Source organism: Dendrobates tinctorius, unplaced genomic scaffold, assembly GCF_039654945.1.
Source record: "Dendrobates tinctorius isolate UK_male_01 unplaced genomic scaffold, ASM3965494v1 ptg000069l, whole genome shotgun sequence".
NCBI lineage: Eukaryota > Metazoa > Chordata > Amphibia > Anura > Dendrobatidae > Dendrobates > Dendrobates tinctorius.
In genome coordinates, this window is record NW_027361737.1 from 23,380,676 (window position 1) to 23,404,035 (window position 23,360).

The window sequence follows — 23,360 nt, forward strand, 5'->3', positions numbered from 1 at the left end:
TATGTACTCCTTATACTCACCTGAAAGTATATTCTCCTGCTGAAGGCTCCTGCTCTGCCTGCTGTATCCTCTCATTTGGGTGCAGCAAGGACAGTCTAACATGCGCCACTGGAAAGTGTCTGTGCGGGCTGAGTGACCAAGAAACAGTAAGAGAAGTTTCTGTCACTGAACTGACCCGCGGTCTGTCCACTGTAGGTGGTCCTGCAACATACATTTTTTACTTTAGCATGTATGTAAGAGTCTCAGATACACAGACATAATGAATTTGGGGGTTATAGAGGCATGCACATGAATTGACGATCTCTCACTTGTGCGGGCAGAGAGCGTCAGTGGGCGGCTGATATCATTGTGGCGTAGGTTGCGTTTCACAGTGACAATAGTGACGTTATAAGAGCGTCCTGGGCTGAGGCCTCGTAACTCATGCTCAGTTTGACCTCTCTCCACGAAGTCTGTCCTTGAGGAGCCATCTGGGGCCGTGTAGCTCACAGCAAAACCATCTGATGAGTGTCCAGCCCCTTCCTCAGGTGGTGTCCAGAAGATCCACACACTGTTCTCTCCCATGGCACCCAGTGACAAAGACAGAGGAGGCAGCAGATCTGTACAATGAAGGAGAAAGAAATAGGTCTTAACTATGTTCCAAAATCAGTGCCCCACACCTGTCCATAGTCTGTGTGTGATATTGGAGAGTTTCCTCTTCACTGTAATAGAGCTGAAATACACAGTGCAATCAATGGAGAAGTGTGGCGCTGTTTCTGAAAGAAATCAGACGTGCGTTTTTGTGCGCTTGGCGCAGCGCCAAAAGGGCGCAGCACCAGCAAAATCAGACCAGCGCACGATCAGCGTATCCAACGCTAAATATAGGATACGTTGATCGCATGCAGCCTCATGCGATCAGAGGAGGAACTGACCGGAGGAGAGGCGACCGAGGGCGGGGCTTAGCGGCGGCCGTGCGCCCAAGAACGCTAGTGTGAAACTAGCCTAAGGAAGGTGGAATGGTGCTCGCTGTGACCACTGGGTATGTTGGAGAGTGGTCTACTAAGGGAGCTGTTGTCTCTTAGTTTTGGAGCTTACTTTTAAGGTTATGTTCACATGTTCAGGATTTTTCACGTTTTTTTCACGTTTTTGTTAGCGTTTTTCCCCTGCAAAAACGCTTAAAAAACACATACATTAAGCATCCTATTATTAGAATGAAATCCGCAATTTTTCTGCCCATGATGCGTTTTTTCCACAGAAAAATTCATTAATTTTGCAGAAAATCTGCGGATTTCATTGTATTAGGATGCTCCGGAAAAAAACGCGAAAAATCCGCAAAAAAAGTGCACAAAAAATGCGCTAAAAGGGAGAAACAAAAATTGCGGATTTCCTGGGAAGGAGTTCGTTTTTTTCTCAGGAAATTTCTGCATACATGTGCACATAGCCTAAGGCGCTCATATACATTGGATAGCTGACAGCAGAATGTGCACTCGGTTCCCTCATACACAGGAGTGTTCACCTCTGCAATGGGGAGAATCCCCTATAAACCAGAGCATTCGGCTCAGTTTATGTATTCTTTACCAGGAGAGTGGAGAAAGACACTGCCAGACAGCTCTGACAGCGGCTTATCTTCTAAATAACAAAAGGGTCAGGTGTTAAAATTTAAACTGCCTGGCCAGATGATGTCGGGTGACCATTGGAAGGCACCATAAACATTAGCTTGACGGCCAATCGTGCCAATATTGGTGGGTTTCTCCAACTTTACAACGCGTTGCAAATTGTTATAAAAATTGAATTTAAGTGTCATAAAGATGCAATTTTTTGTTTTGAAAATCAACTCATGGATGGTGTTGTGTCTCAGGGTTCTTTGGATCACTGAAATCAATATCAAACACCTGTGATAAATAGTTTGCCAGGTGAGACCAATTAAAAGAAAACTACTTGAGATGGATGTTCTACGTTATTAAGCAGGCCACAGGCATCCAGCAATATGGGAAAGAAAAAGGATCTCTCTGCTACCAAAAAGCGACAAATAGTGCAATGCCTTGTACAAGGTATAAAAACATTAGATATTTCATGGAAACGTAATGATTTGGACTGGACAACCTCTTTAAGTCTGCAGTCACTCTGTGTGACTGCATCCTTATGAATGCCCCCAATGCACACACTGTGCGCTGTGGGGATAAACCGTTTTTTGACCCTAGACCGGAGGATATGTACAGTGGGGGAAAAAAAGTATTTAGTCAGCCACCAAATATGCAAGTTCTCACATTTAAAAAGATGAGAGGCCTGTAATTGACATCATAGGTAGACCACAACTATGAGAGTCAAAATGAGAAAACAAATCCAGAAAATCACCTTGTCTGATTTGGCAAGATTTATTTTGCAAATTATGGTGGAAAAATAAATATTTGGTCATTAACAAAAGTTCATCTCAATATTTTGTTATATATCCTTTGTTGGCAATGACAGAGGTCAAACGTTTTCTGTAAGTCTTCACAAGGTTGGCACCCATTGTTGGTGGTATGATGGCCCATTCCTCCATGCAGATCTCCTCTAGGGCAGTGATGTTTTCGGCCTGTCGCTGGGCAACACGGACTTTAAAATCCCTCCAAAGGTTTTCTATGGGGTTGAGATCTGGAGACTGGTTAGGCAACTCCAGGACCTTCATATGCTTCTTGCGAAGCCACTCCTTCGTTGCCCTGGTCGTGTGCTTGGGATCATTATCATTCTGAAAGACCCATCCACGTTTCATCATCAATGCCTATGATGTGAATTACAGGCCTCTCTCATCTTTTTAAGTGTGAGAACTTGCACAATTGGTGGCTGAGGAAATACTTTTTTTCCCCACTGTATAAGTTATGCTTACTCCCAGCCAGAGGGTGCGGGAGTGAGGTCGCACCCTCTAGTTGACCACATCATGCCCACTGGCCGGAAGCATAAGGACATAGCCTCACGTCCCGGTTCAGAAACTGTGAAATCCCTGCAGCGCACAGTGCGTGCACTGGGGGATTTCATAAGTCTGCAGTCACACAGATTGACGACTTATCGATTTAGACCGGACAACTCTTTTAAACGTGATCATCGTATTGTGAAGAGATGTGTGGCTTATACAGAGCACATACGGGTTTGTTTAGATAAAGGCATTATAAAGCAGGCTTCTGCCAGACAAATTCATCGGATGAATAGAGCAACTGCTAAGCTACCACTACAAAGCAGCAAACAGGTAATTGAAGCTTCTGGTGCCTCTGGAATCCTGTGAACCTCAAGGTGTAGGATCCTCCAGAGGCTGCAGTTGTGCATAAGCCTGCTATTCAGGCACCCCTAAACAGTGCTCACAAGCAGAAATTGTTGCAGTCAGCCCAGACGTCCATGAATGCTAATTTTAAAACAGTCTTGTTTACTTATGAGTGATGTGCAACCCTGGCTGATCCAGATGGATGGAGAAGTGGATGACTGGAGGATGGCCACCATGACCCAACAAGACTGTGATGTCATGGCGGAGTCATGTTTTGGATCGAAATCATGGGAATAGAGCTGGTAGACCCCTTTAGAGTGTCTGACTATGTCAAAATGAACTCAGCAAAGTATATAGAGCTTCTGACTGACCACTTTCTTACATGGTACAAAAAGAAGACTTGTGCCATCCATAGCAAAATCATCTTCATGCATACAATGCACCAACTCATACTGCAGAGAATACATCTGAGTCATTGGCTTCTAGGGCATAAAAGAAGCATACTCCCCTGATCTCAACCCTATTGAAAACCTTTGGAGTATCCTCAAACATAATATCTATGAGACAGTTCATATCAGAACAGCAGCTCCTGGAGGCTATTCTGACATCCTGCAAAGAAATGCAAGCAGAAAATATTCAAAACTCACAAGATCAATGGATGCAAGAATTGTGAAGGTGACATCAAAGAAGGGTCCTATGTTACATGTACCTTGGCCTGTTAAGATGTTTTTCAATTAAAAAGCTTTTTATTTCAGTAAATGTGACCTCGTAATGCTGCAAATTGAACAAATAACCATTTTCAGTTCTTTGCGGCCTATAAAATATTTGAAAACTCTGTTGATCATAATAATTTGGAACAGTGCATTTTGACTTTTTTAGTTAAAAAATACCGTTATGATTGGGAAGTTTGTCAAATAAAATTTGATTTATACTCTAACGGTTATTGATTTGAACATTATACTGACTCATAATTTAGTATGTGTAGTCTCGTAGATATGGAGGCCTTTAGACTTGCCTAAGATGTGGCATGATGTTCTGCGTAACAGGACACACTGAACACGCTTTATAACCTAATGTTACCTCTTTCACACGTGATGCCGGTATAGCCAGTTCGGCAATTACAGCTAACTGCACCCTCTGCACTGGACACACAGACACCACGGCTGCCACATGGATTAAGCAGGCATAAGTCACTTACTACAAAACACAATTAATGCAAAGCATCAGATAATACCTTAGGATAACAACACACAACAGGACTGTTTATAGACGTCACCATTTAGGTTCGCTACAAATAATTTTAAGTCTGTGTTCACACGCATTGGTCATGATGCGGATTTTAACCACTTTGCGACATGCATCGTACTAGCACAGAGCATGTCGCTTCTCTCTCTTTTGTTGTGGGCTTCGGCGGTGAGCCCACATCTTTCCCAGTACATGTCAGCTGTTTTGAACAGCTGACATGTGCCCGACACAACTACAGGTGGAATCGCGATCCACCCACAGCTATTAACCTGCTAAATGCTGCTGTCAAACTCTGACAGCAGCATTTAATGTGCGCTTCCGGCCATCGGGCTGGAAATCTGCCCATCGGTGACCCCCCGTCACGTGATCGCGGGTCACCGATGGGTTGGCATGACAACCAGAGGTCTCCTGGAGACCTTTATGGTTGTCACTGCCGGCTTGTTGTGAGTGCCAACCGGTGGTCGGCACTCATAGCAATTGAAGTATTCTGCTATATACAGGTGATCTGATTATCGCCTGTATGTAGCAGAGCCGATCAGGTTATGGCAGCTTTTAGCCTCCCATGGAGACTATTGAAGCATGCCAAAAGTAAAAAAAAAGTTTTTAAAAATATTTAAAGAATTAAAAAAAATATAAAAGTTTAAATCACCCCCCTTTGCCCCATTCAAAATAAAACAAAAAAAAAAATCAAACATTCACATATTTGGTATCGCGCATTCAGAATTGCCTGATCTATCAATAAAAAAAAGGATTAACCTGATCGTTAAACAGCGTAGCGAGAAAAAAAGAATTACTTTTTTTTGGTCGCAGTGACATTACATTAAAAGGCTATAACGGGCGATCAAAAGATCGTATCCGCACCAAAATGTTATCAATAAAAACGCCAGCCCAGCACGCAAAAAATAAGCCCTCACCCAATCTGCGATCACGAAAAATAGAAACGTTACAGGTATAGGAAAATGGCGCCATTTTTTTTTTTTAAACAAACTTTGGATTTTTTTTTCACCACTTAACTCCCGGAGCTTTTTTCGATTTTCGCTCCCCTTCTTTCCAGAGCCATAACTTTTTGTTTTTCCGTAAATATGGCCATGTGAGGGCTTATTTTTTGCGGGACGAGTTGCACTTTTAAACGGCACCATTGGTTTTACAATGTCGTGTACTCGATAACGGGAAAAAAATTCCAAGTGCGGTGAAATTGCAAAAAAAAAAGTGCAATTCCACATTTGTTTCTTGCTTGGCTTTTTTGATAGGTTGACTAATTGCTAAATCTAACCTGCCATTATGATTCTCCAGGTCATTACGAGTTCATAGACACCAAACATGTCTATGTTCTCTTTTATCTAAGTGGTGAAAAAAATTCCAAAGTCTGAAAAAAAAAAAAAAAAATTGCGCAATTTTCTGAGACCCGTAGCGTCACTATTTTTTGTGATCTGGGGTCAGGTGAGGGCTTATTTTTTGCGGGCCGAGGTGACATTTTTAATTATACCACTTTTGTGCAAATACGTTCTTTTGATTGCCCGTTATTGCATTTTAATGCAATGTCGCGGCGACTAAAAAAACGTAATTCTGACGGTTTTAATTTTTTTCTTGCTACGCCGTTTTAGCGATCGGGTTAATGCTTTTTTTTATTGATAGATTAGGCGATTCTGAATGCGGCGATAATATGTGTGTGTTTTTTGTTAATTTTTTTATTGTTTTATTTTGATTGGGGTGAAAGGGGTGTGATTTGAACTTTTAGGGTTTTTTATTTTTAAACATTTTTTTCTCGATCGGCTCTGTGCTACATACGGGTGATGAGCAGATCACCCACATGTAGCAGATTTACTGCTGTGCTTTGAGCGCCGGCCACGGGGCGGCACTCAAAGCGATCTGCCTGCAACAACCATAGAGTTCACTAAGAGACCTCTGGTTGTCAGGGCAATGCATCGCTGACCCCCGATCACGTGACGGGGGTCGGCGATGAGCTCACTTTCGGCCCGGCAGCCGGAAGTGCTATTTAAATGCCCGCTGTCAGCTTTGACAGTGGGATTTAACTAGTTAATAGGCGCGGGCGGATGGTGATTCCGCTCGCGCCTATTGCGAGCACATGTCAGCTGTTCATAACAGCTGACATGTCGCGGCTTTGAGGTGGGCTCACCGCCGGAGCCCAACTCAAAGCAGTGGATCCTTACCGATGATGTACTATTCTGTCATCGATAAGGAAGGGGTTAAATAAAAAAGAACCTAGACATGTTTGGTCTCTATGAACTCGTAATGACCTGGAGAACCATAATGGCAGGTCAGTTTTGGCATTTGGTGAACATGGTAAAAAAAATCCAAAAAAACTTTGTGGAATTGTACTTTTTTTTTGCAATTTCACTGCACTTGGATTTTTTCCATATCATTTTTGAGTACATGATATGGTTAAACCAATGGTGTCATTCAAAACTAAAACTTGTAATGCAAAAAACAACATGGCCATATTGACGGAAAATAAAAAAGTTATGGCTTTGGGGAGAAGGGGAGTGAAAAACAAACGCAAAAACAAAAATGGTCTCCGGCGCGAAGGGGTTAATTACAACAGCCCTATGCCTCTGTGATCTTTTTATTGTTTCCCTGCACTATCACTCGCAAGACGACACAGTTGAACATAATGGTGGCTTTGCTGGTGACACTGCTGTTTTTCCGCAAGATTACCGTAAGTGAATGTGCAGACAAACAACTGCAGTGTAAAAGGGCTGCTGGGGTTAAAAGCTGCAGCGTGACTGATGCATGTGAATGAAGCCTATCAGCAATTTTAATATTTCACAACTAAATTGATAATTATCTATTTAAAATGTTAAAACTAAGGGGCCAGTTCGCCAATTCATCAAACTGTTTACTCCACTTTGAGTAGTCGCAAAAATCTTTACGCAACGTGAAGCTGCACAAAAATTTGGCTGTTTTTTTACGCCAGTCTTAGCCAGATCTGCCAAAGTTGGTGGAGCATGGGCGAGACGTGGTGTGACAAGACCAGCCCACCAAATTCATCATAAGTAGTGATGAGCGAGTATACTCGTTGCTCAGGTTTTCCCTGGCATGCTCGGGTGTACTCCGAGTATTTGGGCATGCTCGGAGATTTAGTTTGTGTCGCCGTAGCTGCATGATTTGCGGCTACTTGAAAGGCTGAATACATGTGGGGATTTCCAAACAAACAGGCAATCACCACATGTATTCAGGCTGTCTAGCAGCCACAAATCATGCAGCTACGGCGACACAAACTAAATCTCCGAGCATGCCCAAATACTCGGAGGACACCCGAGCATGCCAGGGAAAACCCGAGCAACGAGAATGCTCGCTCATCATTAATCATAAGTAGCATTGGCCTCTTAATCAATTCGTGGCTTAATACACTACACACCTTCATTAAGACTAGTGTGTACAACGCCAGTTATAATGAATCGGCCCGTACATCTTCATCTATTTTGTTAATTCACAAACAGCTGTAATGGGTATGAGCTGCAGCCTGCAATACCAGACATGTCCCATAGACAAGAGCGGATCTGCATTTACAATTTTACTAATCCTAGACAACTAGACAATGTTGGTACCCCACTGTACCCTTATTTTAGCCACATTATCAACACTCACCTGTCTGACAATGATAGCCATAGAAACCTCTAGGACACACACACAGATAAGAACCTGCAAGATTTTCACACTTGCCCCCATTCTGACACGGAGAAGACTGACAACCATCCAGCTCTGAAAACGAAAGAAAAGTGAATTAAAACGTAGAAAGGTTATTATTATTATTTATTTATATAGCGCCATTAATTCCATGGTGCTGTACATGGGAAGGGGGGTTACATACAAAGTTATAGATATCGTTACATACAAAGTTATAGATATCGTTAACAGTAAACAAATTTACAATGACAGACTGGTACAGAGGGGAGAGGACCCTGTCCTTGCGGACTTACATTCTACGGGATAGTGGGGAAGAGACAGAAGGTCGGGGGTGCAGCAGCTCAGGCGGTGGTGAGGCGGCAGCTCAGGCGGTGGTGAGGCGGCAGAATGGTTATTGCAGTCTGTAAGCTTTCCTGAAGAGATGGGTTTTCAGGTTCCGTTTGAAGGATCCGAGGGTGGTGGATAATCGGACATGTTGAGGCATGGCATTTCAGAGGATAGGGGATATTCGGGAGAAATCTTGGAGGCGGTTGTGTGAGGAACGAATAAGTGTGGAGGAGAGTAGGAGGTTTTGGGAGGATCGAAGATTACGTGAGGGAAGATATTGGGAGATTAGTTCAGAGATATAGGGAGGGGAAAGGATGTGGATGGCTTTGTAGGTCAGTGTAAGTAGTTTCAATTGGATTCGTTGGGAGCCAATGGAGGGATTTGCAGAGGGGGGAGACAGGGGAGTAGCGAGGAGAGAGGTGGATTAGTCGGGCAGCAGAATTGAGGACAGACTGGAGTGGTGCAAGAGAGAAAGGTTCAATATAAACACTATTTAAAGGCTCTCTTTTTCAAAATTCAAATTACATCCAAGGCAGTCAGGCACGGACACCAAGTCCAATTTGAGCTTTTAAAGGGAATCTGTCAGAAGGTTTTGCTGTGTCATCTGAGAGTTGCATAGTGTAGGGGCAGAGATCCTAATTTCAGTGATGTGTCACTTTACTAGTTTCAATAGATTTTTATTTAGAAACTAGATGGAGGCCTAAAGCTATCGCATCGGGAGGCGGGAGGGCGGTAACGTCACGATGGGGGCAGGCTTTGCGGCGTTAAGAATCCCCCCCCATGTGCTTACCCACCTATCCACTCTCTATTTCCCCATGTGCTGACTTCTCCTCTCTGTGCTATCTTATTTGACCTGTCTACCCCATGTGCTATCCCCCTTGTCTGCTATCTCTTTCCTTCCTGTGCTGTGTTCTCCCCTCATGTGTTGTCCCGTTTGAGCTGTCTCCCCCTGTGCTCTGTCTCTCTCACCCCTGTGTATGACCATGTACAGACCATACCACAGCTCCTGGGCAGGGGAGGAAGCAAAAGACAATACTGACATTACAGCAGGAAATTGCAGAGGATACATTTTGTGAGGTAAAATATTGTTTAAATAGAGTCAGTGAAATATTTTACCTCACAAAATGAATCCTCTGTGATACCCTGCTGAAATGTCAGTATTGTATTTTGCTTTCTCCCCTGCCCAGGAGATGTGGTATGCTCCGTACACGGTCAGACACAGACAATTTTTAAAATGAGCTTTCGCTCGTGGGAAAATGTGACCTGTAGACATGTTGCGCATCTGCCGCCGGGATCAGACGAATTCACTGCGCCTGTGCGAATTCCGTGGTGGTACCACGCAAGAGGCTGCGTGAGTGTGAGAGTGAGTGTGTGTGTGTGTGAGAGTGCGAGAGTCTGAGTGCGGGTGTGTGTGGTGCGACGGTGATCCGCTGGTGGTACCGTGCAATAGGTTGGTACCAGCAGCAGTTTCCATATTGAGACACCCATCACTTGGGTGTCCCAATATGGGGGTCAGTGAACTTCCTCTGCTTGGAATTCTGAGATACGGTGACATCGGGACAGAACAGGAAATGAAAACATTACAAGGCAATTATATAAATAGATGTGATATTGAGAATACACAACTACTTGAAAATATTCTCCCGCGCAGGGGAGATGCGAATTTCCATAACAATGAACAAATATAAATCTTACATACGGGGAGACAGGACAGAGGTGAAGGTAGGATAGTACGAAAGGGAAACAAACAGGTAATTCACAGTGTGTTTTATATCAGTATAAATATCTACAATTGACAATTGCCCGCAATGTCAAAAACATAACATAATATATTCGGGTCAGGTCATACATGAGATGCAAAGTTAAAATAAGCAGAGGGAGAGTACACTTTAATATCAAGTCTACTCTTTCAGAAACGTGTTTATATCCCCAATATTGTGCACTGGTCTTCCCTCCATAGATCTTTAGGCCCTTCCCCATCAAGGAGACAAACGTAGGGCCTGATTTAGTTGCGCGTTCGGATTTAATTCTATCCACAGATTACATATCTTAAAGAAGGAGTCCCACATGTCAGCTCTGGTAGCTTCGATACATTCATATAGCATAATAGCATTCATCCTCTCTCTTACTAGAGATACAGAAAGTGAAGGGGACTTCCACTTTGCCGCTATGTGGATCTCGGCGGCCATAAATAGAAAATTTACCAATCTGTGAAAATTATTAGAGAATCTCGGATGTTTTGGTCCTGGTAAAAAGATAGAGGGTTCAAAATGAATTGTCCCACCATACATTTGTTCCACTAGAAGTTTCACCCTTTGCCACGGATCTGATACTGCTGGACAAGTCCACCAAATGTGTTTCATGTCTCCCGGCAAATTGCATCCTCTAAAACATTCATCAGAAACATTTGGGTAAATGCTATGGCGTTTAGCCGGGACATGATATGTTCTGTGAAGAACTTTCAGAGAAGTCTCCACAAGGGATGTTTAGTGGCTGCCTCTTGACAGTGTATCACAGCAATGCTGCCAATCTTCCACCGACATAGCAAATCCCAAATCTTCCTCCCATTGTACCATGTATTTTAGTTTTTTCTCATCATGTGGGGGATTGATGGTTGAATAGAACAAGGATATTGTTCCACTTCCCATTGGGTCATTTAGACATTTTTGTTCAAAGCTTGAAGTATGGAGAGGGGTTTTATTTGGGAAAATTTGTTGGCAAAATGAAGAATCTGGTTAATGCGCATGGCTTCCCTGGCTGGGGGTTCATATTTCTGAATAAACTCTTGCCTGTCGAGTAATGTGTTGAATGGGGAACAGAGGTGTTTTAATATAGAAATCCCCTTTAGCTTCCACCATGAGAAGAGGTGGAGCTCAAGGCCAGGTAAAAACATTGGCTTATGTAATATGGAAATCAGCAGGGAGGGGTTGGATTGCAATTTATATTTAATTCATATTATTCTAATTTAGAGTGGGCTCTAAAAGGCGCTAAGATGTGTCTCTTTACTAGACTGTGTTTCGCTGTTTTAATAAAATCACTGTCACGGACGTGGTTTGCGTAACCACTGTGCCACGGACCGCGGGGAGCCTGGAGGGGTGTGACTAAGCGATCACCTGACTATTCACTAGAGCCTCTGACTGTGAGGTTAGACCTGGCTCCCGATGAACGCCAGGTGGCACTCGAATGCCAGGAGGCACTCCAGGACAGGCCAATGGACGTGCAGGAGCTGGACCCATAGGACAGACTGGATGGAGAAGCATGCAGTGTGAATCAGAGTGCAGCAGACAGAGTTAGCACCAGAGTGCAGCAGACAGAGTTTGTATCAAAGTGCAGCAGGCAGGATTTGCACCAGAGTGCAGCAGACAGGATGTGCATCAGAATACAGCAGGCAGGATTTGCACCTGAGTGCAGCAGGAACTGGTATGCAACCTTACACAACACAGACTGCAAAACAGGAAGGTTGCTCAGGCACCTCCCCAGTGGGGAGGAAGCAATATATACAGAATGTCCCACAGCCATTGGCTGGGCAGGAAATAGCAAGTGCACGCGCTGACCCTTTAAGAGGGCGGGAGTGCACGCACGCATGCCCTAAGGACATGACTAGAGGACTGGCTAGAAGCATGCAGAGCATGGGGAAGGGAAGAACTGTCCGCAGCACGGGTGAGTGAAGTGACACACCGGAAACCATGCCTGTCACAGCAGGGATCCGATGTGGTGCTAAAACACTGTTTTATCACCATGAGATTATCACTACAGGACTAGGTGTCTCGTGCCTCCTGGTTCAACCCCCCCCCAGCACTCATTGGCAGCTTTCTGTGTGCATTTCATATTGACAGAAAGCTGCCAATCAGTGGTGTGGGCAGGGTTATACACAGCTCAGCATTTCCCAGCTCTGCTAGATCTGCAGCAGAGAAAACTTTCTATTACAACTGCTGCACTCAGTAAACTAAGTGATACATTGCAGGAATCAGAGTCTATCCCTTTATCATGCTACTGTCAGATTACATAGCAAAAAATGCTGACAGATTCCCTTTATAAACTATTAGCAAAGTAAAAACATAAACCTACAAATTACAATGCTTTGCGAAATTATTCAGCCCCCTGGAACTTTTCAACCTTTTCGCACATATCATGCTTCAAACATAAAGATACCAAATGTAAATTTTTGGTGAAGAATCAACAAGTGGGACACAATTGTGAAGTTGAACAAAATTTATTTGTTATTTTACATTTTTGTGAAAAGTCAAAAACTGAATAGTGGGGAGTGCAATATTATTCGGCCCCTTTACTTTCAGTGCAGTAAACTCACTCCAGAAGTTCATTGTGGATCTCTGAATGATCCAACGTTGTCCTAAATGACTAATGATGATAAATATAATCCACCTGTGGGTAATCAAGTCTCAGTATAAATGCACCTGCTCTGTGATAGTCTCAGGGTTCTGTTTGAAGCACAGAGAGCATCATGAAGATCAAGGAACACAACAGGCAGGTCCATGATACTGTTGTGGAGAAGTTTAAAGCCGGATTTGGATACAAAATGATTTCCAAAACGTTAAACATCCCAAGGAGCACTGTGCAAGCGATCATATTGAAATGGAAGGAGTATCATACCACTTCAAATCTACCAAGACCCCGCCATCCCCCTAAACTTTATCTCAAACAAGGAGAAGACTGATCAGAGATGCAGACGAGAGGCCCATGATCACTCTGGATGAAATGCAGAGATCTACAGCTGAGGTAGGACAGTCTGTCCATAGGACAACAATCAGTCGTACACTGCACAAATCTGGCCTTTATGGAAGAGTGGCAAGAAGAAAACCATTTCTCAAAGATATCCATAAAAAGTGTTGTTTAAAGTTTGCAACAAGCCACCTGGGAGACACACCAAACATGTGGAAGAAGGTGCTCTGGTCAGATGAAACCAAAATCAAACTTTTTAGCAACAATGCCAAACGATATGTTTGGCGTACAGGCAACACAGCTCATCACCCTGAACACACCATCCCCACTGTCAACCATGGTGGTGGCAGTATCATGGTTTGGGCCTGCTTTTCTTCAGCAGGCACAGGGAAGATCGTTAAAATTGATGGGAAGATGGATGGAGCCAAATACAGGACCATTCTTGAAGAAAACCTGTTGGAGTCTGCAAAAGACCTGAGACTGGGACGGAGATTTGTCTTCCAACAAGACAATTATCACAAACATAAAGCAAAATCTACAATGGAATGGTTCACAAATAAACGTATCCAGGTGTTAGAATGGCCAAGTCAATGTCCAGACCTGAATCCAATCGAGAATTTGTGGATAGAGCTGAAAACTGCTGTTCACAAACGATCTCCATCAAACCTCACTGAGCTCGAGCTGTTTGCCAAGGAAGAGTGGGCAAGAATTTCAGTCTCTCGATGTACAAAACTGATAGAGACATACCCCAAGCGACTTGCAGCTGTAATCGCAGCAAAAGGTGGCGCAGCAAAGTATTAAGGTAAAGGGGCCGAATAATATTGCACACCCCACTTTTCAGTTTTTGAATTTCCACAAAAATTTAAAATAACCAATGAATTTTGTTCAACTTCACAAATGTATCCCACTTGTTGTTGATTCTTATATTTGGTATTTTTATGTTTGAAGCATGATATGTGGGAAAAGGTTGAAAATTCCATGGGGCCGAATACTTTCGCAAGGCACTGTAATTTGGGGGGAATTTTAGAACTGGTGTCTGTACGTTCTCTTCTAGTTATAAAGACATGTGACACGTTGGTTAACACTACAGCCATTAACTGGTTTTTAACAGTCATATGCCCATCCCCTTGGTGGAAGAGGAAGAAAAAGAGACAGCTAATCCCGGGCATCACCATGGAAAACTGCTGGGGCACATTACATGGACATAGGTGTTTATTTTTAGCCCACACAGGGCCCAGCTTTAGAAAATTCTCAAGGTGCTTGTGGTGATCTCATTGAGGTCACCACAGTTCATCGTCCTGGCTCACAGTTATCTGTCAATGGGAATGCACCTTCAGTGACCGGTGGTAAACTCTATGATGTCACTGAAGCTGTGCTCGCAGCACATCACTGTCTCTTGGTTTTAAACCTGGGCGGTCGCATCAAGGCACCATCTAGTTTGTAAACCATCCAAAAAAGGGCAAATGGAAGCCAAGTCTTAAAAAATCTCAAATTTTTATTATGGTATCATTTAAAAATTTTTTTCATTAAATATGAAAATCAATTAGTACATAAAACATGAGGACACTGCAACAAGAAAAAGTACCACTGCACCATGACGGTAAATAGCATAAATGACTGAAGAAAATAAACATCCCAATTGATATGAATTGATATTTACATATACATAAAATATGCCCCAAAAATACTGTGAAAAAAGCAGAGGTTTATTTCCACATGTATATCAAAAAATCCTGTGATTTAAATAAAGATACCATGACAGCATTCAACAGTATTCATTGTGTGAGCTTTAAAATATGAAGGTGTAAAAAATGTGCAGAGTGCAAGGATATGTAAACAGTAAGTAAATAAAGTCAATAATGCTTGCTAGTGCAGTGTATAGGGTTAATTACCCACGGGATGCATGCTGAGACATCAGAGTAGACAAAGAAGGTAAGAGGCTAAAGTGCCATAAGTAAACAGTGTAATGAATGCATATTACCTCAGTGGTGCAGGAAGGAGAACCCCGACACCTGTTTCGCGTTGGCTTTTTAGAGGGGCATTTTTTTTATTTTTAAATAAATTGTGTAAAACACTGTGTGTTAATTTCAATACTTACTATGGAATTAGTTTTGGGAGCGTCTTATAGACGCATCTCCTGTGACGAACACCAGGGCGAGCAGGGAGGGAGCAGTAGTGTAGAGTCAGAGCGTGCCACTGCAGCTAAGTGCGAGCCGCACGACAGCAGGACCTGAGACATGTGACCACCGGGGAAGTGGCCGGAGGTGGAGCTAGCTCCCGTACGGGAGAGAGAATAAAAGCGGAAGCCGGCGGAGTCAGGAGCAAGGTCAGACAAGCCGAGATCAGTAACCGGAGGGGAACGCAGGTGCCAAGGGATGAGACAGAAGGATGGTGCAGTACAAGACGAAGTCAGAAACCAGACAGGAACGTGGTAACCAGGGGCATAGACAGGAGGGAAGACAAAGAACTTAGCCAAGGGTCAGAACCGGAGATATAACAGCAGTACAGAATCACCAAGCGACACAGAACATGGGACAAGCCAAATCATACACAGAACAAGCACACAGAGGAACAAACAGTATACACCAGAGTCACTAGATCAGCTACTCAGCCTAGAACGGAAGCATCACTGACAAAGAGCCCAGCACCAGAGCGAGTACAAATAGTCCTCCCCAAACTAAAGGGAGGCAATGCAGAGTTAGCCTCAACAAACCCAGGGCAGAGAAGGAAACCTCGTCCTGAGCCATGGCATCTCAATTACTAACCCCTGGGTTTGATGCCACCAGACAATGCAATGATGACATCAATCCGAACCCTATTACCCCACTTGCCACCACCACAGAGCAAGTGGGAAGTGCAAGGCTAAGTGACAGATTTAACGCACCATATGGTTGCACCATTTCTGAGGTGGCTGAGGGCTGATGTTGGCAGCTTGAAAAGGGGGGCAATATCTCGCACCTCTGCCCAGTCTATTAATATCAATCTACAGTTGTTTGTTTAGCTTTTGCTGGATTGAATTTATAGGGGGACCCTACGTCATTTTTTTCTGGGGTATACCATAAATTCACCAAGAAAGGCTAAGCAAACAGCTGTGAGCTGTAATTAATAGCCTGGGAACCTTTTGGGATCTTATCCCTTTTCCCAGATTATTAACATCAGCACCCAGCCTTGGGCTTTCCCTCTGCTGGTTATGAAATTAACGCGGGAGCCCACACCATTTTGTTATTTAATTCTTTATTTTACACAGGAGGGACACACCTGCTGCTGAATACAACTCCCATCATTGTGTCCTGGTCACGCTGATCTCAGGGAGACCAAGAGGCAATGATGAGAGCTGACTTCAACAGCTGGCGCCTGGGATCAACGCAAACTGCACTGCTTTTACCAGACACCAGTACTTGTCAAGCGAATGTGAAACAAGGACACGAACAGCAAACAGACACACAGATGTCACATACGTACATGCGGATGACACACCGACCACAGGATCTCACCAGTACTGGTTTTTCCTGTACAGGAATCACCAGGATGTGAAGGAGGCCTTATTGGGCATATATAAAGGGGTTGTAATTATTGGTAAGCATTAAGTAACTTGAGTAAAATGTGGAAGAAGGAAATAAGCGGATACAAGTTATAACAATTGCTAGATCAGGGGTAGCACAATGTAAGTCCAAGAAGCCTTATTCTGATGCTTCATAGACTTACATTGTAAAAGAGACTTCTGGCTCACACATAGAACCAGCGTGACTCGGAGTGTCAGAATACCTTTCACTTGACTCAAAAAATGATGGGAGCTGGGAAATCAGGGACGTTGGCAATCAGTGACTATATTTTCACACTTACACTACACTAACATTTACACAGAAATTGAGCTTGGTTTGAGTTGGTACACATGCAGCATATAAATGCATGTTCACATGGCCAAAAAGCATACAAAACCTACAAAAGACAAAATGAAAAAAACCCTGCTGTAATTAAATAAGTAAAAAGCAAAAGTGCATTTAAATCATACAGAGTTCTTAGTAATACTGTATTTGATCAAATATAGCATAAAAGCCGTCCCACCATCGACAAGGTGACTCTGTGGTCGGGGCGGTCCTACACTGTCTAATATTAATACTAAGAACTCTGTATGATTTAAATGCACTTTTGCTTTTTACTTATTTAATTACAGCAGGGTTTTTTTCATTTTGTTTTTTGTAGGTTTTGTAACATTTACACAGGTTTAAAGAATGAAAAAAATAATTGGAGTGCTACTTAAGAAGCCCCTCAGGTGCAGGACCCACAATAGTGGTACAGGTCTTGTGCATTAAGTGTTTTTGGCGTATGTCATTAATTTAACCCAAATCCAAATTACTAAGTTAAAAATGTTCAGGTCCTGCATGTAAAGGGATTTGGAATATTGTGGAAATTATTGATTATCACTTTCTCAATAGAAATGTGCTGTCTTCCAGGTGCAAAAATTAAAGATGTGTCTGACAGGATATCAGGACTCTTCAGACCTACAGATGACTACCCATTCCTGCTACTACATGTGGGGACAAATGACACCGCAAGAAACGACCTGGAAACCATCTGCAGAGACTTTGAAGACTTAGGCAAGAAAGTGAAAGAACTGGAAGCGCAGGTGGTCTTCTCTTCCATCCTCCCAGTGGATGGCCATGGAACAAGGAGGTGGAATAAGATTCTGCAGGTGAACAACTGGCTAAGTCGATGGTGCCGTCAGCAACGATTTGGATTTATGGATCACGGAGTGAATTACTTATACGATGGACTACTTGCTAGAGATGGGGTGCACCTTACTAAGACTGGAAAACATGTATTTGGAAGTCGCCTTGCAACGCTTTTAAGGAGAGCTTTAAACTAGAACAGCATGGGAAGGGAAGCAAAACGCCAGAAAAAGCCATACACCTGACAAATGCTATTGAGAACTCTGCTATTAGAAGTGGAAAGGAAGAACAAAGACAAAAGAATCTAATTAATAAAAATATTGGAGAAAGAGAAACCTATCACAAACTAAAATGTTTCTATACTAATGCACAAAGCATGGGCAACAAACAAGGAGAATTGGAACTACTAACACAGGAAAAGAAATATGATGTCATTGGAATCACTGAAACTTGGTGGGACAATACACATGATTGGAATACAAGACTAGAAGGATACAACTTATTTGCAAGAAACAGACTTGATAAACGAGGAGGAGGTGTTGCATTGTATGTTAGAAACGCGTATATCTGCACAGAGATCGAAACTTCAGAGACTGGGAGTTCTGTGGAAACTGTTTGGGTAAGAAAACAAGGACAGAACAATGGAAAGGACACCATTGTAGGCATTTACTACAGGCCGCCTGTGCAAGCTGAAGATATGGATGAACTCTTTATTCATCAAATGGCCAAGTTCTCCAAAAAATATGACATAGTTGTCATGGGAGATTTCAACTATCCAGACATTTGTTGGGAATCTCTCTCAGGCAAAACTAACAGGTCAAGGAAATTCTTATCCTCTCTTGCTGACAACTTTATCTTCCAAAAGGTAGGGGAGAAAACAAGGGGAACTGCTACCTTGGATCTAATCCTTATAAACAGGGAGGAAATGGCTGAGGAGGTAAAAGTGGCTGGGACCCTAGGAGCTAGCGACCATTGTTATGATGAGTCACCGAAGGAGGAAAAAAAAAAATACTAGCTAAGTCCAGAAAAACCAGAGAGGTTGGCAGCTATCGGATTGCAGACCCCTGAACCTATCCACAACAACTAGCAGTAGCTGTGGGGGGTTCCTACGGTGCCCTAGACCCCTCAATCACAGCCAGAGAACTACATAGCCTAAAGACAGAGAGGGGAAAAACTAAACTGCCCCAGAGCAGACCCCAAAGCAATAGGCAGCCCCCAACATATAATGACGGTGAAGCAAGATGAAAACACTAACACAGATAGAAAGATAGGTTGAGCAAATGATGGGGCCCAAGCTAACTAAAATAGGACAGGATAGGAAAGCTGCTGTCTGCCATTCGCAAAAACCCTATCCAAAATGTGCCAACCGACTGATAGGAAAAACAGGCCCTGAAGTCGCTAGGCTTCAAAAGACTAAATCAGCACTCAGGTATATTCTGAAGACAGAGCAAAAGATCAACAGATCAGAGACAAAACTGGAATTCAGCTCACCCCCGGCCGGGGATGGCAGAACTCCCAAAAAAACAAGGCAAAACAAAAACAAAACTGAAGTGTACAAAGCAGAGCAGAAAAACGTAGCTTTGAGACGCAGGAATCAGACTGGTCTCCAAGAATCCAGCAGGATCACCAGCAAGGCAGAAGGGCGTCGACTGCCTTATATCCAGTCCTCAATTCCAGCCACCCAGTCATCATCAAGCTGCCCAGGTGTTTGGTAATCAGCCTCACTACCTTCCTTCACCAGAGGAGGGAGTTCATCAGACCTCAACGGTGAAGGGAAAAATGAACTCACAACAGACCATGCTATTTTAGAATTTTGGATAACTAGAGGAGGAAGACCTGTGAAGACTCAGACGTCAAGGTTAGATTTCAGAAAGGCAGATTTTAAGGGATTCAGAAAGAGAATTGGAGGGATCCAATGGCTGGATATCCTTAAAGACAAAAATGTCCAGGAAGGATGGGAAATCTTGAAAAATGAAATTCTCAAAGCACAATTGTTAACAATTCCGAAAAGAGGGAAGAATAGGAAGCATTTAAGGAAGCCAGGATGGATGAACACAGAACTTAAGCACATGCTAAAAAGGAAGAAAAAAATGTTTATAAAATGGAAAGAGGGAGGCATATCTAAAAGAAGAATATAATGCTGTCTGCAGAACCTGCAGGGCACAAATCAGATTATCTAAAGCTGACAATGAATTGAGGCTTGCAAGAGATGTCAAAAGCAATAATAAAGGATTTTGGGGATATGTCAAAAGTAAAAGAAAAGTCAAAGATGCTATAGGATTTTTACAGGATGAAAATAATGAAATGGTAAGACATGATGTTGAACTTTTAAATTCCTATTTTGCATCTGTTTTCTCTCAGAAAGGAAATGTAACATCAACTGTTCTTCACTGTCCTATTAAGGGAATAGAAGAATCCAGGATATCTATTAACAGAAAGACAGTGAGGAAACACTTAGCTAACCTAAATGAATTCAAGTCTCCAGGTCCAGATGAATTACACCTCAGAGTACTGAAGGAGATAGCAGAAGAAATTTTTGAACCCCTCTCCATAATCTTTGAAAATTGTTGGAGAACAGGAGAAGTGCCAGAAGACTGGAGAAGAGCAAATGTTGTTCCTATCTTCAAAAAGGGGAAGAAGGTGGACCCAGGCAACTATAGGCCGGTGAGTCTGACTTCTATACCAGGAAAGATCTTTGAACAAATTATTAAACAACATGTATGTCAGTACCTGGATAAGAATGAAGTGATTAAACAGAGTCAGCATGGGTTTGTAACTAATAAGTCATGTCAGACTAACTTAATGTCCTTCTATGACGGAATCACTGATTGGGTGGATCAAGGAAATGCTGTAGATATAGTATATCTTGACTTCAGCAAAGAATTTGACAAAGTATCTCATACAATCCTTATTGAAAAAATGACTAAGTATGGAATGGACAAGGCAACTGTTAGGTGGATTCATAACTGGCTTAGTGATCGGACCCAAAGAGTGGTCGTAAATGGCTGCACATCCAGTTGGAAGAATGTCTCAAGTGGGGTACCACAGGGCTCTGTCCTGGGCCCTGTATTGTTCAACATCTTTATCAACGATTTAGATGAAGGAATTGAGGGTAAACTGATTAAATTTGCTGATGACACAAAGCTAGGAGGGATAGCTAATACTAGAGAAGAGAGAGAGAGGATTCAAAAAGATATAAATAAACTGGAGAAGTGGGCAGCAACTAACAGAATGGTTTTTAACAGGGAGAAATGCAAAGTACTACATCTGGGCAATAAAAATGAAAAAAGCATATACAGAATGGGAGGAATAGGGCTAAGTGACAGCGCATGTGAAAAAGACTTGGGTATACTAATAGATCACAGACTGAATATGAGTCAACAGTGTGATGCAGCAGCAAAAAAGGCAAATGCTATTCTAGGATGTATTAACAGAAGCATACAGTCTAGATCACGTGAAGTCATTATTTCCCTCTACTCCTCTTTGGTCAGACCTCATCTGGAATATTGTGTCCAGTTTTGGGCACCACATTTTAAAAAAGACATCAACAAACTGGAGCAAATTCAGAAAAGAGCGACCAGAATGGTGACCGGTCTGCAAACCCTGTCTTATGAGGAAAGGTTGCAGGATTTGGGAATGTTTAGTTTGCAAAAGAGAAGACTGAGAGGAGACTTAATAGCGGTCTACAAATATCTAAAGGGCTGTCACATTGTAGAAGGATCAACTTTATTCTCATTTGCACAAGGAAAGACTAGAAGCAATGGGATGAAACTGAATGGGAGGAGACACAGATTAGATATTAGAAAAAACTTTTTGACAGTTAGAGTGATCAATGGGTGGAACACGCTGCCACGAGAAGTGGTGAGTTCTCCTTCAATGGAAGTCTTCAAACAGAGGCTGGACAGACATATGACTGGGATGATTTAGTGAATCCTGCTTTGAGCAGGGGGTTGGACCAGATGACCCAGGAGGTCCCTTCCAACTCTACGATTCTATGATTCTATGATTTCCATTCACAAACGTCATTATTACATTTATGTTGGTAGAAGACATGAGTCTTTCGGTGAATACTAGAGAGGTCCAACATTTTTATGGGATATTTAATCAGGACATACTTCTGTGCAATAGGTTTCCAAATGTCAGTACCATTCTAGAGCTGCTTCAAGAGCTGCCAGTATTGGCACATTCCTGGGGAAGATGGCCGTGCAACTAAAATGACTATATAGGCTTATTCTCTAATATAAATCTACTAATTATTAAACTTTGGATATCTACCATGTAGTAGTTCTAGTTGTCAGACAAAGTCAACCAAGTTTCCAATCATATTCACAAACAATTTTATCTAGAAAACAAAAGATTCTCCTGTTCCTTGGAATTGTAAGACTACAGGAAATAATAAAAAAAACACACTTCTGTTACTTTTCTATGTGGTCCACTTCTTTGATGATCATGCAGGGTTCAGTACATCACTATAATTTCTAACATCTGCTCAGTTACATCTTTTTCTAATCTCAAGCAAGTAAGTAATAACATATTGCATTTTTTTTTTACCAGTCTCACAGTGGGTACCAACAAAGCCCTCAGGACAGGTACAAAGGTAGGCGCCATGTACATTCTGGCAAGTTCCTCCATTTTTACATGGATCCGAGGAGCATTCATTCACGTCTGAAATTTAACAATAAAACAGCAGTTAATCAAAGTGCATAAACATGACCCGGCACATTTTTTTGGAAAGTATAGGCCCCCAGGATCTGCCTCTGTAATCCTACACTCCACTAAGAATAAGTGAGCATCCCCAATTTCACGCTTTTATATACACTGCGCAAAGCAAACCGAGTCTGTAGAGTATACAAACAGCACAGTGATGAGTGAGAGTGCTAGTGTGCTAACCGAGTGACTTCGGCGTGCTCGAAAAATATGTTCGAGTCCCTGCGCCTGCATGGCTCACAGCTGTTAGACAGCCACAACACATTCACAAATTGCCTAACAAACAGGTAATCCCTGCATGTGTTGCAGCTGTCTAATAGCTGCGAGACATGCAACCACGTGGACTCGAACATATTTTTTGAGCATGACGAAGGCACTCGGTTAACACATGAGCATGCTTGGATAACACCTTATCAGAGCTCGTTTGCTCATCACTAATACAGTGGTATTCTATAGACACAATACTTCTAGCACATAGAATTGGGACACATGTTTTTATTTGATGGACATGTGCAGAATTATATGATTTTACATGGAGGTTATATAGAACAGTGTAATAGCCTCGTGCAACCGACCCAATAGTACAAAAATAAGAAGCATGTCATAGTTCTGATGCACAATTATACCCGTTAATCCATTCATCAAATTATTTGACACCATACACCACGCAACATGCATATCTCATAAAAGTGGTCTTACCCAATTCACAATGTTTTCCACTGTATCCTTCTTGACAATCACATAGAAAGTGGGATACTCGATCCTTGCACACTGCACCATTTTGGCATGGCTGTGACTGACACTCATCGATTTCTACAGTCAGAAGAGAAAGTCTTTACATGAACAAATCTTTACGTTATCAGACTCTTCAG

The 23,360-nt window shown here is 42.6% G+C and overlaps 1 protein-coding gene across 3 annotated transcripts in view; it reads right to left on the bottom strand.

The window, feature by feature from the left end:
- SNED1 (sushi, nidogen and EGF like domains 1) overlaps positions 1–23,360 on the bottom strand; it is a 274,182-nt gene that overhangs the window by 19,153 nt on the left and 231,669 nt on the right. For all 3 annotated transcript variants that reach the window (XM_073581216.1, XM_073581215.1, XM_073581214.1), the window contains 6 exons: positions 23,188–23,301; positions 22,333–22,446; positions 8,066–8,179; positions 4,292–4,408; positions 309–596; positions 21–201 (listed from right to left, as the gene is read on the bottom strand). In XM_073581216.1, coding sequence (XP_073437317.1) covers positions 21–201; positions 309–596; positions 4,292–4,408; positions 8,066–8,179; positions 22,333–22,446; positions 23,188–23,301 — 928 coding nt within the window. The remainder of the gene's footprint in view (positions 1–20; positions 202–308; positions 597–4,291; positions 4,409–8,065; positions 8,180–22,332; positions 22,447–23,187; positions 23,302–23,360) is intronic.